A 15,011-nucleotide genomic window follows, 5' to 3' on the forward strand; every position below is an offset into this window, starting at 1 on the left:
TTTTGCGCAGGAGAAAATGCAGCTGAATCCAAAACAAAAGAAAGTTAAGAGAAAAATCTATTTCCTTTCACAAAAAAAAAAAAAAAATCAGAATAATGAATTCATCGTTGTTTCAAGAGTGGGCAAAACTTTACCCCCCCCTCTAGATTTGGCGAATAGCGGGATACATTCGAAGAACTCCAGCCCACCCCCGCACGTGCGCCCCCAGGCTCCCCAGGCTCCCCAAGCTCTCCAAGCAGAGCAGTTGCAAATCCCACTTTAAGGCCGCCCTGGAAGCCTAAGGGCACCTTCCTCTTTGCTCTGTGTGTGCGCGCGCGCGCGTGTGTGTGTGTGTATGTGTGTGTGGGGTGTGTGTGTGTGTCTAGCTCTCGCTCTTTCCCTCGGTCTGCGCCTCTGTGTGTGTGTGTGAGTGTGTGTGTGCCAGAGAGAGGGAGAGAGAGCGCGCGAGAGGAGAGCGAGAAAGAGCGAGCGAGCGAGCGAGCTGCGAGCTGTGCAGCCGCCGCTGCTGCCCTTTGATCCCGACATTAGTGTTAGGGGCTCGGAGACACCGCGCGCGGCCATGGACACCGCCGCACCGGCGCGCATTATTTATCCCTCCCAGCACACGCGAGCGGAGCACACACACACGCACACCTATCCGCTCCGCTTCCATTGAAGAATATTACGCTCGGGGACAAGCCAGGTGCACGACCAAAAAATTAAAAAAAAAAAAAAAGGAAAAAAAGAAAGGAAAGCAAAGAAGAAAACCCCTCTTCGGGCTCCAGGAAACCAGCTCCAGCCCTTTTGCACACACCGGAGAGAGGGGGTTTCCCCCTGCGCGCCCGCCCGCCCCCCAACTACCTCCCCGCTCCTGCCAGTGTCTGCCTCGCTGCCCCCTCGGGGGTTTATTTGATCTCCCATTAACCAAGGAGGAGAATGTGAGAAAAGGGGAAAATGCCCAGGAGGAAGCAGGAGCAGCCCAAGCGCCTTCCCTCACGTAAGTCATCCCTTCCCCGCCGCCTCTCGGGCCATTTTCTCGCCTCTCCCGGCCCCTTCTCTCCGCAGCCGGCTCCGCCGAGGGCTGCGTTAGTTTAGGGTTACAGAGGTGAGCCCCACAAAGACACAGCCCGGGTTACTCCTCGTCGAGGTCTGCGCCGAGGCAGCCATGTTGGTGATGATCAGCCCGTGCCCTTTCTATTCTCTCTCTCTTTTTCTTTCTTGCTCGCGCCCCCCTGGCTTTTTCCTTGAGATCGGGCTCGCCCCCCCCGCGCCCCCCCTGCCCGTCCCCACTCCGGGGGGGCTGGGGGAGGGGGCCCGCCCCGGGAGGAGGGGAGCGTTGTGGATGCCGGGGTGCTCGGCCGGGGGGTGCGGGGAGGTGGGAGAGGTTGGAATCTTAAAAAAAAAAAAAAAAAATTCCTTGCGGCTCCCCGCGCCGGCGGGGGCGGGGGTCGGGCGCGCAGGCCGGGGCCGTGACATGGCGTTTGGGGGTGCCGGGGCGCGCGCCGGCGCGGGCGCGGGCGCGGGGCGAGTCCGTCTCCGGCTAAAGGTTGCGCCGGGCGGGTCGGCCCCGGGGCGGCCGCGGCTGGAGCGGGCGGCGGCGGCGCGGAGGAGGGAGCCGGGGGCGGGCGCGGCGGGGCGGCCGGGGCGGGCGTGGGGGCCCCGCGCGCGATCGCGGGGGACACACGCGCCGCCGGGGCGAGCCGGGGCGCGGGCGGGGGCGCCGGGCGGCGGCGGGCGGATGTGGGGTGCGGGAGCCGCGCCGAGGCGGAGCAGGAGGCCGGCGGCTCGCGGCGCGCGAGGTCCCTGCAGAGCCGCGGGGCGGGGGCGCGGGGCGCCGGCCGCAATAAAATGCGGGGTCAGGCGGGGCAGACGGGCGGCCAGACGCGGGCGCAGCCCCCCCGCCCGCGCGCGCGGAGCCGGGACCCGCGCCCCGACCGCCGCCCCGCGCCGCCGCGCGCCCCGCCGCGCCCCCCGCCCCGGCCGGCGCCCCGCGCCCCTCCTCCACCGCGCCGCCCGCGCCCCCCTCCGGCTCCTCTCCGCGAGACTCTTAACTTTTCCCCGCTCCCTCCCCGGCCCCCCCGCCGCAGCCCCTGCGCCCGGCGCGTTCCGCGAGGCTGCGGAGCTAAAAGTGAAGGAGAAAGAAGCAACTAAAATATCCCCCGGGGCCGCCGGCTCCGCGGACGCCGCGAGGAGGGGGCGGGCGGCGCGGGAGGGGGAGCCCGCGGCGCCGGGGGCGGGGCGGGGGTCGGTCTCCGCGCCCCCCCGGGCTCCCGAGCGGCGCGCCGGGCCGGGGGGGCGCGCGGCGGGCCGGGGCGCGCCGGGCCGGGCGACGTGGTCGGTCACCTGAAGTTCACGGCGAGGGGGGGCCGGGGCGTCTCGGCCCGGCCGCCGCGCCCGCGCGCTTCCGCCGCAGACGGGCCGCGATCGCCCCCCGCGGGGTCCCGGCGGCCGGGCCGGGCGGGCCGGGGCGGGGGGCGCGCGGGGGCCGCGGCGCGGGGGGCGCGCGGGGCGTCCCTCCCCCTCGCCGGCACGCGGAGTCGGCGCGCAGGGCTGGGCTGTGCTTTTTCTCCCTTCCTTAAAAAAAAAAAATGCCCCTGTGCAGTCCTTTCTTCGCCGCCCGCTAGAGGTTCTGGGGATCAGCGCGCAGATGTGGTCTGGACGCGGAGCCCCGCTCGCCGCGCTGCGTGCGGAGGAAATTCTGGGCGCGCCGCGGGGAGGGCGAGCCGGGCGCCGGCCGCGACCCGCCGGACTCGCCGCGCCCCGGGAGGCGCGTGCACAGACGCGGCCGGCGCCCCGCGCCCCGGGGGCTGCGGGGCAGGGAGGGGGCGCCCGCGCCGGGGCGGGGGGGCCGGGGGCGCCGGGCCCCGCGCGCCCAGCGGGCTCCCGTGCAGTCTGCGAACTTGCCCTTAGATGGCAACTTTGGGAGCTGCTGAGCTGCTGTGCGAAAAGCGGGGCGGCGAGGCCATTGGGTCACTTTCCTTTCTTCCCTGCGCCCCCAGTTTGGAAAAAAAATGTTGGCGGGGTGAGCGCGGGGGCAGCGCGGGGAAGGGGGTGTCTCTCGTCGGCGGAGACGCAGCGCCGGCCCTCCCGGGCGGGGAGCGCGGCCGGGCAGCTGCAGCCTGCCCTGCTGGTGACCTTGACCCTGACCTCCCGCGGCTGCCCTCCCGTCGGAGAGGAAATTCGGGCTCCATTTTAGCTCGTGCGCGCGGTGGGCCTCTCCTGCGCGCCCGAGCCTGGTGATGAAGTTATATTTTGAGTGCGGGCTCTCCCACCCTGCTCTCTAATGGAACGCTGTTCTCCACTCACTGAAAACCCCAGCTCGCGACTGCAGTCCCGGAAAGCCACTTGGGCTGGAGGAAGAAGCAATTACCTTTTGGAAACACCGGAAAATGTCCCTCCCGGTTTTTCTTTCTTTCTTTCTTTCTTTTTTTTTTTAAGGAAGCCTAATCTGTGAACCTTTTTCCACTTACTTTTGCAGTGAGTGGATTTTTGCGGCCGTGTGCTGCCTGTCCCGAGCCTGGTTCTTGCAGGTTTTGTAAGCAATTTACATTCGCATCAAGCCATTGCTGGGGCATATGGTGTATTTTGCAATTCTGACAGGGTAACCCAAGGCCTGCAAAATGCCCAGTGGGTCTTGAAGAAACTTGCAGTGGTGTGCAGTGGTAATAAATATTAACTTTGGTAAAATTAGTGTTAATTTGTATTTAATGTACAATATAATTGTAGTGCTAAATCCCAGTTGAAAGGCTACATTCTTTATGTGTGTGTGTGTGTGTATGTGTGTGTGTGGGGCGGGGTGGGGGGTGGGGGGGGTGGGGATCCTCTTGTTTCAAAGTGAAAATACAGAAAATCTGAGGTCTCATTCCAGGGTTTTAAGAAGTTATGTGGGAGCAGATTTAAAATGTGACCCTAAAACTGTGATTTTGGGGGTGGGCAGGGCGATGTGAGGGGGGAATTGCTTTTGAAACTAAAGAGCTCTTCTGCTACTGATATGTTTCAAGAATCTAGAGAACCTGTGAACGTATTTAAGACGTTTAAATTAGAATACAAAAATAAAAGAAACTCGTGAAAACTGAATCCAGAGACAATTTGAAATGCTCCTTCCTTTTAGGCCCCCTCTTGCTCTGCACCCCAGGAGCGATTGCTGCTAGTGACTCTTCTGTGTGTCCATCTATTTCTCTGTCGGGAGCTGTGGCCAAGCCCAGAGCAGCGTGGATGCACAAAGGCCCTGGTCCTCCCCACTCTCAGCCACTGACACCAGGGCACCCGGAAGTTTCACCCTCGACTGCATTAGTCCTGGAAATCCAGCCTAGCACTTGGTATTCTCTGCTACCAAGTCTGGGGTGAGCCTCAGCGCCTGGCACGCTGTCCCGGCAATTCCCCAGGCTGGACTTTGGCCTGCTAAGGTTTCCTAGCTCCTTCTGTTCAGCTAGATACCCCTGGGAGCTTCAGAACCAAATTAGCTTTGGGGATGGGCGAGCCTTTAACCTGGCACTACTGAGCTAAAGCGTTAGATTTCTGATTTCAAGTTCTACACAGTCATTTCCTCCTGGGCCTCTTGGGGTGTGTGTGTGTGTGTGTGTGTGTGTGTGTGTGTGTGTGTGTGTGTGAGAGAGAGAGAGAGAGTTGAACGGTGACCCTCTAATATACCTCAAAGCATTTCTGCACCCACTTGGAGTTGACCCCTCAAGGAAGTATGCTAAACTTACACCATTTCTTTTTTTAAATTGAGGTCACATGGGTTTACAACCTATACTATTTTTGAGAAGTGGCTTTAAAGATTACGCACCATGAGGCCTTTCTTCCTTGGACTAGAGCAAAAGTGATCATCCTGGGATTTAAAGCTGACCGCTGCGCTTGGTGGTCCTTCTCCAACGTTCTCTCCAGGAGCGAGATCTAGTGCCCTGTGCAAAAAAAATGCTGCGATCTGGGCTCTGCCCTGTGCTGCTCTTCAGCAGAATCCCAGACCGTGCTGCTCAAAAATGTTCGTCAGCCTAAGAAAAAGGAGGCGAGGGGAAAGATGTGGTGACTTTTGCCAGGTCTGGGGCTGAACATCTTATACCTGGGATGGCAGACTCAGGAGGAAAAGGCAAGGAAGGCTTTGTTGCAAATCCTGGTACTTTTAAGATTTCCTCATTAGCTTCAACGTATCCAGAAGCGTGTGTGATTTCGATCCTATTATATTTATCGCTGGACATCTGCCTGGTGCCTCTGCCCGGGGCCCAGCACTAAGGAAAAGTTAATGAAACAGTTGTTTTGTTAGTCTAGTATTTTCTTTGTTGACGCCGTTGTGGGTCAGGCTTAGAACTCATTATTGTGTTGTTCATCAGCAAAACTTCAAAAATTCTCTCTTGCTTTCTAGTAAAATGGGGACACAAAATGAGATGCAACAGGAGCCCTCACTTTTATATGTGTTTTCTTGCCTGTTGAAAGATGGAGGGTAGAGGGCTGCGCTCTTTTCCCTACTTAGTAATTTTTGCAGTGATGAGGCAACATCTCTGAAGTATGACAGGACCCACAGGGAAAGAGTTGGAGTCTGGAGTAACAAACAATTTCCCTGCTCCTGTCAGCCAGAGGTAACTCCCGTAGCAGGCGAGGTGGATACTGGGCACGAATGCCTGTGTGTTCTCCTAAAAGAATCCACATATTCCTAACACAGTAATAGGCTACACTGAACTTTCTTGTCATAAGGATACTAGCTCAAAATCACATCCTTTTTAAGGCTTCTAAATAGTTTTCTAATAAAATAAATTGATTTTTAATTTGTCTACCGTGCTGTCATCTAGCTCTGGGGGTGACACAGCTGGGGTGAGTTGACACGTCTCCTACACAAAGTATTAATACATCCCGCCAGAGAAATACAAATTGGACAGCTTTCGGCCACTGTTAGAGCTTGCTGTGCCTTTGAATTCCTAGAGTCTTCTCTGAGGCCTGTACTAGAATCGTGTGTGGGAAATCTGTCTTTCCAGGCTGGGGACACACAGGGGCACATGTTGAATGGGTGGAATAACCAGGCAGGCTTCTCCTGGGGTCAAAAATAGGTTTAGAATACAAGAAGTCGTGTTCTGCTAGGAAAGACCAGATTAGAAGTGCCAGTTATCTGGCGGGCTGCTGCGCTAGTTTCCGTAGCGATCCCAATACTTTGGGTTTAGATCATGTCTGGAGGAGTTGTCTCAACAAAAGAGAAAACTCATCCAGCTTCACTCACCCTGGTCTCTTCCACGCCAAGTGGTGTTTGGCCTCAGGGCTGACTAGGCGCCAAGGCCACGGTGCAAAATGTGTCCTTTCTGCACTGGTCATCGAGGACATTCAGGATGGCTCTTGGGCAGCGTGTCCCTGGAGGGGTCCATGTAGCCTTTGGCCCGCCTGGTTTGAAGTTGCCTGGTCCTCTCTTCTTGCTTCTTAAATACGTGCTGTGGTGTTTGCACAGGAGGACAGAGAAACAGCACAGACTGAAACTCCTCCTCCTCGGCTATGTATTAGTAATTTTCTATAATTTAATCACATGGCTCGCAGAACGAGATAATGAGAGTGTGACCTACAAAACAGGACTTTGGGGGGCCTTAAAGTCTTTCTAGCCTAAGGTTGTACAAGAACACGATGGGCTTTGTGGGGAAGGAATAGGTTTTGAGTTGTCCCTTACCAGAAAGACATCCCAGCCAGGCCCAGTCTGGGTGAGAGGTTTCCGTGTCTCCTTGGATTTCGTGCCTGTCCTGGCCTGGGTGCTAGAACCACATCGAGCACACAGCGTGCACAGGGAGGTGCTGTGTCCCTGGTGCCAAAGCTACTTTTCCATTTCCTGCTTTGCTACTAAGTAGTTGTAGCTCCGAATTGCATATGGTCAAGGATCAGTAGCAGTTACTTAGGGTTCAGGGCAGCCAGACCTGCCTTCTGTCATGAACGAATGTGCAAAGCACAGATCTTTATTATCACTGGAACTATGATGGGCTGAAGTTTCTCGCCCATTTTCTCCTTCTGTTTAGGAGAAAGTTGTGCATGGCTCTCCTGTCTGTAAAGGACGTTTTTATGTAAAGAACAGACTGGGTGCTGAAGCAGGGACTCGGGATGACTCACGTCCCTCGAGGACCTACCTTAGGGTAGAATTGCTGTAGCTACGTGCAAGGTGGTTTCATAAATTAAAATCAGATTTTGAAACTCATCTTCAGCTGCATGGTGCCTGTTGCTGTTTATTTTGTATAAGTCAGCTTCACTGTGTACATACACACAGAGTCCGCACTGTAGCTAATTTTATAAAATATGCGTGATACACGCCCACGGTCTGAGACCAGCACCGGCCTCTAGCGGCTCTGCTTTTCACAGACTGACCCAGGGCTCCATGAAAAGTAGCAGATGCCCTGTGTCTAAAAGGATATTGTTTCCAAGCATTCATTCCTTGCTTATTTATTAAAAAGCAAACTCCACCAACAAATATACCTGTCTCCAGAATTCTGAAGTGACTAAGCGTTAGATCTTCGCTGCTTCTGTTTTTTAAGAAAGTCCAAATTCAGGCAGCTTTGATCCACCAGCAGGGCAGCAAAGCCTGGAACTTCTCGAAGGTTGGTGCCCATGACAGTTCGTGTCTCTCTTCCTCTCTTTCTCTCTCGTGATCTCTGCATGGGTCAGACACATAGTTAGATGCATTAGAAGTGGGGTGTGAAGGACTAGAGAAAAGGGGTGAGAGAGATAGGGTGAGTGGCTCTATTTTGAAGAAGTTGGCCTTCAAAGGAGGCTGACTGGTCAGCAGCTCACCTCAGCTTCTGAAGGGAGCTCCATACACTACTTGGGGAGGGTGGTAGAATTTTCTAAAGTTACCTAGTACTGGCTTCTTAGGTTGTGTGATGCTGTCTTTTAGAAATCTCTGGTTGTTGTTTTACAAGGAGAGGAAAAACATACCATGTCTTTCATTTGCAGCGAACCAATGTTTGCTCTTTCCAACACACACGTCTACTGTACACGGAGTGGCTGAAGTCAAACCAAAAAACTCACATGCTTTTAACATCAGAGTGTAGTGGTCACACTCTGTACAAACTCCAGCTCTAGGCCATTCAGATCCCGGCTCTGCCACTAGCTAGTTGTGTGACCTTGGGCAGATTACTTCACTTCCCTATCCCCTCCCCCCTTCCTTCTTTGCAATAGTGATAATAGTTCCTGTATCAAAAGTTACTGTAAGGATTAGAGCAACACATATATCAAGTCAATATTACACACACACACACACACACACACACACACACAGATCCATGCCTAATTAGTGCCTGCTGCATAGAAAGACCTTACTAAGTATTAGCTATTATTAGTTATTAGCTGTTATTAATTATATAAAATAATCCAGGTACTTAGAGTAGGATTAGGCTACAAGGCATTTCTGTCCCAGAACTTTTTGGTGATTTCTGCATTTCTAATATTTTTATTTTCCATCTGTCTCTTTAGAGTGATGAGTAGTAATGTGATATGTTAAAATTCTTTTATAACATTATTATAGGGCTTGACTAATATCTGTTTCATAGGTCAACAATATTCCATGAGGCTTTTACCATGGGAACAAGTTCCTCTGAGTATATGATTTGACCTGAAATTGCTTCCAAAGTGTGTACTAATCATATCAATTATGACTGGGTTTTCCTGTCATAGAAGGATAGTAAATCCATGTCCACAGACTTCTAGTGAGCTTTGAATGCCAGCATAGGTGTTTAATAAATGTTTATTTGCTCAACTGTGAGCCCACTGATTAAGAGGATCCAAGGGAAATTTATATTAAGTTTTCCACTTGTTATATAGGTAGTGGTTCAAAGTTTGCACAGAAAGCAGGAAAGGCAGGGCCTGTGGTTTCCATTTGCAGAGAACCAATGTTAAGCATGTTCAGTGAATTTTAAATGAAGGATCCAGAGGGAGTGTGTGTGTGTGTGTGTGTGTGTGTGTGTGTGTCTGTGTTTGTGTTTATATCAGAGGCCACAAGCTCATGGCCCACAAATGTGTTTTGCCCTACAAAGCACATTTAAGAACTTGAGACAATATTTGGAAATGGACCTTTCACTTAAAAGTCCAAATTTCCAACTTCTTTGGGAAACTCAGAAGAGCCAGCAGCACTGGGGCCCCTCTCCACATGGCCGCAATCTGCTGCAGTCTCGGCGGTCATCTCCCTCCCTGGGCATGTGCTGCCAGCCTGCCAGCCTCCCTGCGCGGCCACCACATCCCCATCTGCATGGACACCTGCCCGTCTCCCTCATGCATCTTCCCTCTGGCCCTGCAGGCGCTTGCTTTGGGAACTTCTCTGCCTCCCCCATGACTCTGCGCTCTTTCAGTTTGCTGCTGAGGTTACGGCGTCATAAACCCCACTCTATGGCTGTGGCAAAATCAAGAGGGTGCGGATTAAAGACCTTGTCACCAGACGCCCAAGTTCTGTGCTGGCTACACACTTTGCCTGTGACCTTGGCACGTGACAGCAGTTCTCAGCTTGTTTCTTCATCTGTCAAATGGGGGCACGTTGTTGGTTCAGTGGGAATGGAGTCAGCTCACACATGTAGATGTTTCGACACCGTCTGGCACATGGTGGGCGCACAGTGACTGCTGGCCACTTTCATATTCGAGAGGTGGGAATTCCTTTCAGCTCAGCGCCCAGCCAATTGCTTTAACTGGGCTTGAAATTACTCAAAGAAAACTATTGCTACCTATCTGTCTGGTCGCCGTCAGGCAGCCCATGGTTCTCAACCCTGGCTGCACTTACAATCACCGAGGACACTTTAAAAATGCAAACGCCCGCAGATTTTTAAGTTTTGTTGGCCTAGAGTGGAGCCTGGGCATGGACATTCTTGAAAAGCTCTCAGGCTGATGCCAAGCATGAGGACCCCAGAACTAATCAAGAATGCCCACTTTTGGCTCATGTCATTTTTTATTTTTGTAAAGATTTATTAATTTATGCATACAAGAACTGAGGTATAGGCCAGAGGTGCAGGGGGTGAGAGGATTCATCAGAGACAGAGTGGGAAACAGAACAGGCAGATCTACTGAAATACACTGCTGAGGGGAGCAGCGGGTGAGTCAGGAGAGGTCTGCTGTGCCATGTGGGTAGCGCCCTGGCTGGCCAGGGATCAAAATCCTGCTGCCGTGTCTGTGGATAGCTTCATAGTGCTGAGACTTTACCTCTTGTGCCACCAGGGAGGCCCCTTGGCTGGTGTCATTTTAGCCCAAATTAAGAACATGTGATGTTGAGCCTGGGAGCTTGCTGATGATTATTTGTTCCATTCACAACTTCCCTCCCCCAAAGAGCTCACAGACCTGGGCTATTGACTTCAGTTTGGAAACCGGAATGCAGGGACCGACCTGCACTAGGCACGAGACACAGAATGCAGTTTTCTCTGTCTCCCTACCACCATCACTAGAGGTTCTCTCCAGCTTTGTGATGTTGGGCAAGTCTCTTAACCTCTCTGGGCTAACATGGGTATTGTTTATACTTTGGCTTATTGCTCACAAAGCACTTTCACTGATGTCAGCTGCCCTGAGGAAGGCAGGGAAAGGCTGCTTCTCCCACCAGTTGGAGTCTTGGGAAGGAGAGACCAGCTCCCAGTCATGAGTCAGCATAACCAAAGGCCGGACCCTTTGCTAGTCTCTTGAGGCCCGTGGCAACTCTGAGGTCTGTGAATTCTCTTTGAACCCCCACAACTGGAAGGACACACCTTTGCCACCTGCTCTGTCTCTTTGTGGGCCTCTCCTGTAGAAGGGCTCCCCAGGGGCTGAGGGAACACCTTACTCTGTGAGCCTTGAAAACATGTGCCACCAGTATTGCTGCTTTCCTCAAAGATTTATTTTGACCTTAGACTAAGCAGAGGCTAATAGAATAGGGTCAGACACAGTGGCATTTTCTAGGGCCTGGATTACGTGTTCCGTGTGGAGAGCACTGTCTTCGTGTGTGAGGACCTAGAGTTATGAGTTGTTTTCTGGTCTGTGCTTGTTGGGGCCTATTTTTTTACCCACCAGTCCTTTCTAGAGCATGAAACACAGCTGTCTTTGCGAGAAAACAAAGCGGGACTCCATATGCCCCAGGAAATATTCCTGAAATGAGCTATATGATTTCTCCCTTCTAGGGGAAAGCCAGCCTCAAATAATAACTTACTGGGTTTTCTTCTGACCTTAAGAAAGAGGGAAATCAAATCATAGTGATCTGCTTTTTGACATTTATAGGAAGAGAAAAATTTCCTAATCTAGTAGGGCTTGGGTTGGCCAGACTACTAGATCATGGTCAGAGAGAAGTCCTGTGTGTTGATGGCTGCTCAAATATTTGTGGATAGGTGAGACAATATATATGGAAAAAAAAAAAGAAAAAGTACAAGTATTTTAAATATGAGTTATTTTTGGTTGCCATAAAGTTGGAACCAGTAACCACAGCTATTCTGTTTATTAATTTATTTTTAAAATGTCCACATTGACCTTGAATGATGGAAGTAGCGCATCTTTATTAGAAAAAATTAAAGCTATGTAGAAATATTTAAAGTAAAATCTGAAAGTCCCCTTTCCCAGTTTATATCCCCAACGTGCACTCCTCACTGTTAATCCACAAGTAATGTTTAAAATTCAGCTTTTGCTTGAAAAATGGATTCATTTCAACAGAGTTGGCTGAGTTAATTTAAGTACTGAATTTAGAAGAAGGTGGCAACATTGGCTTTGTAAACTGATTAGATCACTTCTGTAATAGTGAATTCCAATTGGGTGCCCTGACTAAAGGGGGAAATTGATACACTGCTCGCAGAAAGGGAGGCAGCTAGAATGGAGCAGGCTTTGAAATCACGATACAAGGGATTAATTATTGAGGCAATTGGGAGTGCCTAATTTGAAGACGAGTAAGGGTGGATAAAAATCATGCCTGGTGACCGCATTCAAATATATGAAGTTCTGTCAAGTGAAAAAGGGAGTGAACTTACTCTGAGTTGTCATTCATCCAAGATTCTCTACTTGTGTCTGATAACTGACATTTTGTTTCATTCATTCATTCATTCATTCATTCAAGCTGTGGTAACGAGGCTGTCTGTGCCAGCTCTAGGAATCTGTAGTCCCTAAAGCTCAGAATCAAGTGCGTGGAGCCAGAGATGAAACAGTGACTAAATAACTAAAATTGTCTGGAATAGTATTTTTATAGATTATTGAAATGCTGAGCAGAGAACAGACTGGGACCTATAGGGTTGCCGCTATAGGGAAGATCACTGATTTCTAAAGACAAGGGCCTGTTGAATAAACACAACTGTCCAAAATGAAACAGAAGATCTTGTGTTTACGAAGAAACTGGTTCAGCGACCTTGTTAGGAGTGATTTTCTACGGACTTTAAGTACTGAGGGGTGGGGTGGGTAGGAGAAATGTTGAACTCTAAAATCGTTTGATTTTACAAAAAAATTGAATACTATAAAGCAAATACTGCTTGGTTTGGATTCTGTTATGAAAGTTCTGGAGCAGAAAACATCAGTCCCTACTCCGAATTGTAAGCCTTCTGAGAGTAAGGGAATGTGTTACTTACGCACTGTGTCACAGAGCAGCGAGGATGGATTGACCTGAGAGGTGTAGACCCTCCTGGGCTCCTGTCATGAAGGAAAAGTTTGGGCATTTACCTCACAGAACTTGCATGGAGTGCAGTCTCTGCGGACAGTCCTCGCAAATGCTGACAGAATCGCAGAGGAGAAGCACGAAGCTGTGTGCTAACAAGTGTGACACAGTACAATATGAATTACAAGTGTGAATGAGGAATCATGGAGGAAGGGTGATGGGTGAAAGATTCTGGGCCACTTCAAGCATCCTCAGAGAAGTGAAGCATTTAGATTTTGAGAAGCGAGGAGAAAACATCCCAAGCAGGAGAAATGGTATTGGCCGAAAGAGGATAAAATAAAGCCAAAGTGTGCGGATAACACTGAGGAGAAGCTGTGGCACCAGAGGCGCCATGATGCTGAGGGAAGGATAGGCGGTAGGAAAAATATTGTAGGAACTGGCCCAGATAATAAGAAATTATGAATGTGAAGTGGTTTGGATAGAGAGCAAAAATCAAGCCTGAAATGTGGTAAAAGGAGGATTATGGTCTGAAGGGAGAAATGGACTTTTGAAGGAGGGAGGCCTGTTGCAATAACCAGGCGAGGATGAAAGCCAGTGTGTGTGACCTGCAGGGGCTGGTGAAAGAGGCCTGCTTGGCGGTGGGCTGCTCTGGGGGTGCTGAGCCCCTTGCCAGGGTCTGCCCCTCCCTTGTCCTTTCGTCACCTCTTTGGTTTCCTTTGGAAGGAAGACCCTAAGGAGGCACCTCCTTTTTGTGCCATTCAATGTGTGTGGTTTGCAGCAGTAATGTGTAACGTGTCCATGGAATAGCGGCGTCTCTGCATATCTTTAGCTAGAAGAGTGATGGTAAAATAACACCTTCAAACCTCCTACCCAACCTGACAAGTTTCCATGCCATCAACCCTCTCCGAGTCCACTTCTCCTGCCCTCCCCAGTCCCTTTTATTCAAAACTTTCTCTTTCTCATTTCCCTTGCTTTTCCTCGTTAGCTTTGCCATCTTTAGTTTTGCTTGTATTGGAAATTCATGAAAATGGTCAGTGTCAGCCTGCGTCTGCACCTCGGTTTTCCATTCTCTGGTTACCTTCATGAGGGTTATTCCTGTTCATACCTGTGGCTGTGGCACATTCATCTTCACTGCTCTCTAGTATCACACTGTGGAAACAGCCAGCAGTGAGGTGGGGCGTGTTTCCGCCTCTGGCTGTCGTGAACAGCCCCACACACATCACTTTGGCCTGAGTGCAAATTTTTGTAAGATGCTGGTACTCAAACATCTTGGTGCTAGGGCCTCCTGAATGCGACCGAGGACGACAAAACTTTTTTGTTAGTGTGCATTGTAGCTCTGTGTCTATATCACGTTAGAGGTTAAAACCGAGAAATTAAATATTTTTGTTACAAATAATGATTGTAACCCATTATCTTTTGACTGCAAATAGCATATTTTTATTAAAAATATTGCCCCCCCAAAAAAATTTAGTAGGAAAAGTGGTGTTTTATATGTTGAAAATGTCCTTAATGTCTGATTTACTAGAAGACAACTAGAATCTGATATCTGCTACTGAGTCAGTAACCCGTGACATGATTTGGGGTGGGAGATATGAAGAAAATTGGGTTCCACGCTGACACGTTAATAAGCTTTCAGATAACCGGGTCTGTTCTTTGATACTACCCAAGACTAAAACAAGGTAGCTTCTTAAAGGTCAGCTGTAATGTGGACTCTGGAGCCATGTAAGTGAACTTTCTGTCGTCTGTGGCACTAAAACCTATTGGTGTAGGGGCCTCTCTGGTGGCGCAAGGGGTTAAGCACCGCACTATGAAGTGATCCACAGCCTCTGCAGCACGAGTTCCATCCCTAGCCGGCCAGGGAGACACCACATGGTGCAGCAGACCTCTCCTGACTCACCCTGCTGCTCCCCTCAGCAGTGTATTTTAGTCACTCTGCCTATTCTGCTCCCCACTCTGTCTCTGGTGAATCCTCTCACCCCCAACATCTCTGGCCTGTACCCCAGTTCTTGTATGCATACGTGTCCTCTTTCTTGAAATGGCTACCATACTCCTGTCATGGCGGAAGTACTTTTGTACACGGCTCATTCCCTGTGGGATTAAAAAGACACTTCCTGGAGGGTTGATCTTTAAGAAAATTAATTTTTACTGCTGCTTCCTCATAGACTTTCTTAGGTGATGCTGACCAGATTTGGGGTGTGTTTGGGGTGTATGTATGTGTTTTGGGAATGCCGTGATTCCTACGTGGTCTGGTGCCACTGCTTGATTCTAGCTAAGCTGCCAACATTGTCCCCACTGCTGCCATCAGTGCAAATGTCAGCAGAGCAGAAAGGGCAAGTGCTTGATGATATTATTAGGAAAACAGTCTTGGTCCTGAGGATCCCTGAAAGGGTCTCAGAGAACTCCTGGGGTCCACAGACCACACTTGGAGAATCCACATGGATTGGTCTTATTGTTTGGGCTGCTTCTGCTTTACCTGCTCACCTTCTCATGCAATGTTTCGTGA

General features: G+C 50.9%; 1 protein-coding gene across 8 annotated transcripts in view; it reads left to right on the top strand.

The window, feature by feature from the left end:
* The first annotated feature begins 248 nt into the window (after positions 1-248).
* ZNF827 (zinc finger protein 827) overlaps positions 249-15,011 on the top strand; it is a 150,682-nt gene continuing 135,919 nt past the window's right edge. For 7 of the 8 annotated variants that reach the window (XM_054690369.1, XM_054690368.1, XM_054690372.1 and 4 more), the window contains exon 1: positions 250-976. In XM_054690369.1, coding sequence (XP_054546344.1) covers positions 934-976 — 43 coding nt within the window. In that variant the 5' untranslated portion in view covers positions 250-933. Of the gene's footprint in view, positions 977-15,011 lie in introns of all 8 variants that reach the window. The other variant, XM_054690365.1, reaches the window with a different exon arrangement.

This window comes from Talpa occidentalis, unplaced genomic scaffold, assembly GCF_014898055.3.
Source record: "Talpa occidentalis isolate TD23 unplaced genomic scaffold, MPIMG_talOcc4v2.1 talOcc4.8, whole genome shotgun sequence".
Taxonomy (NCBI): Eukaryota; Metazoa; Chordata; class Mammalia; order Eulipotyphla; family Talpidae; genus Talpa; species Talpa occidentalis.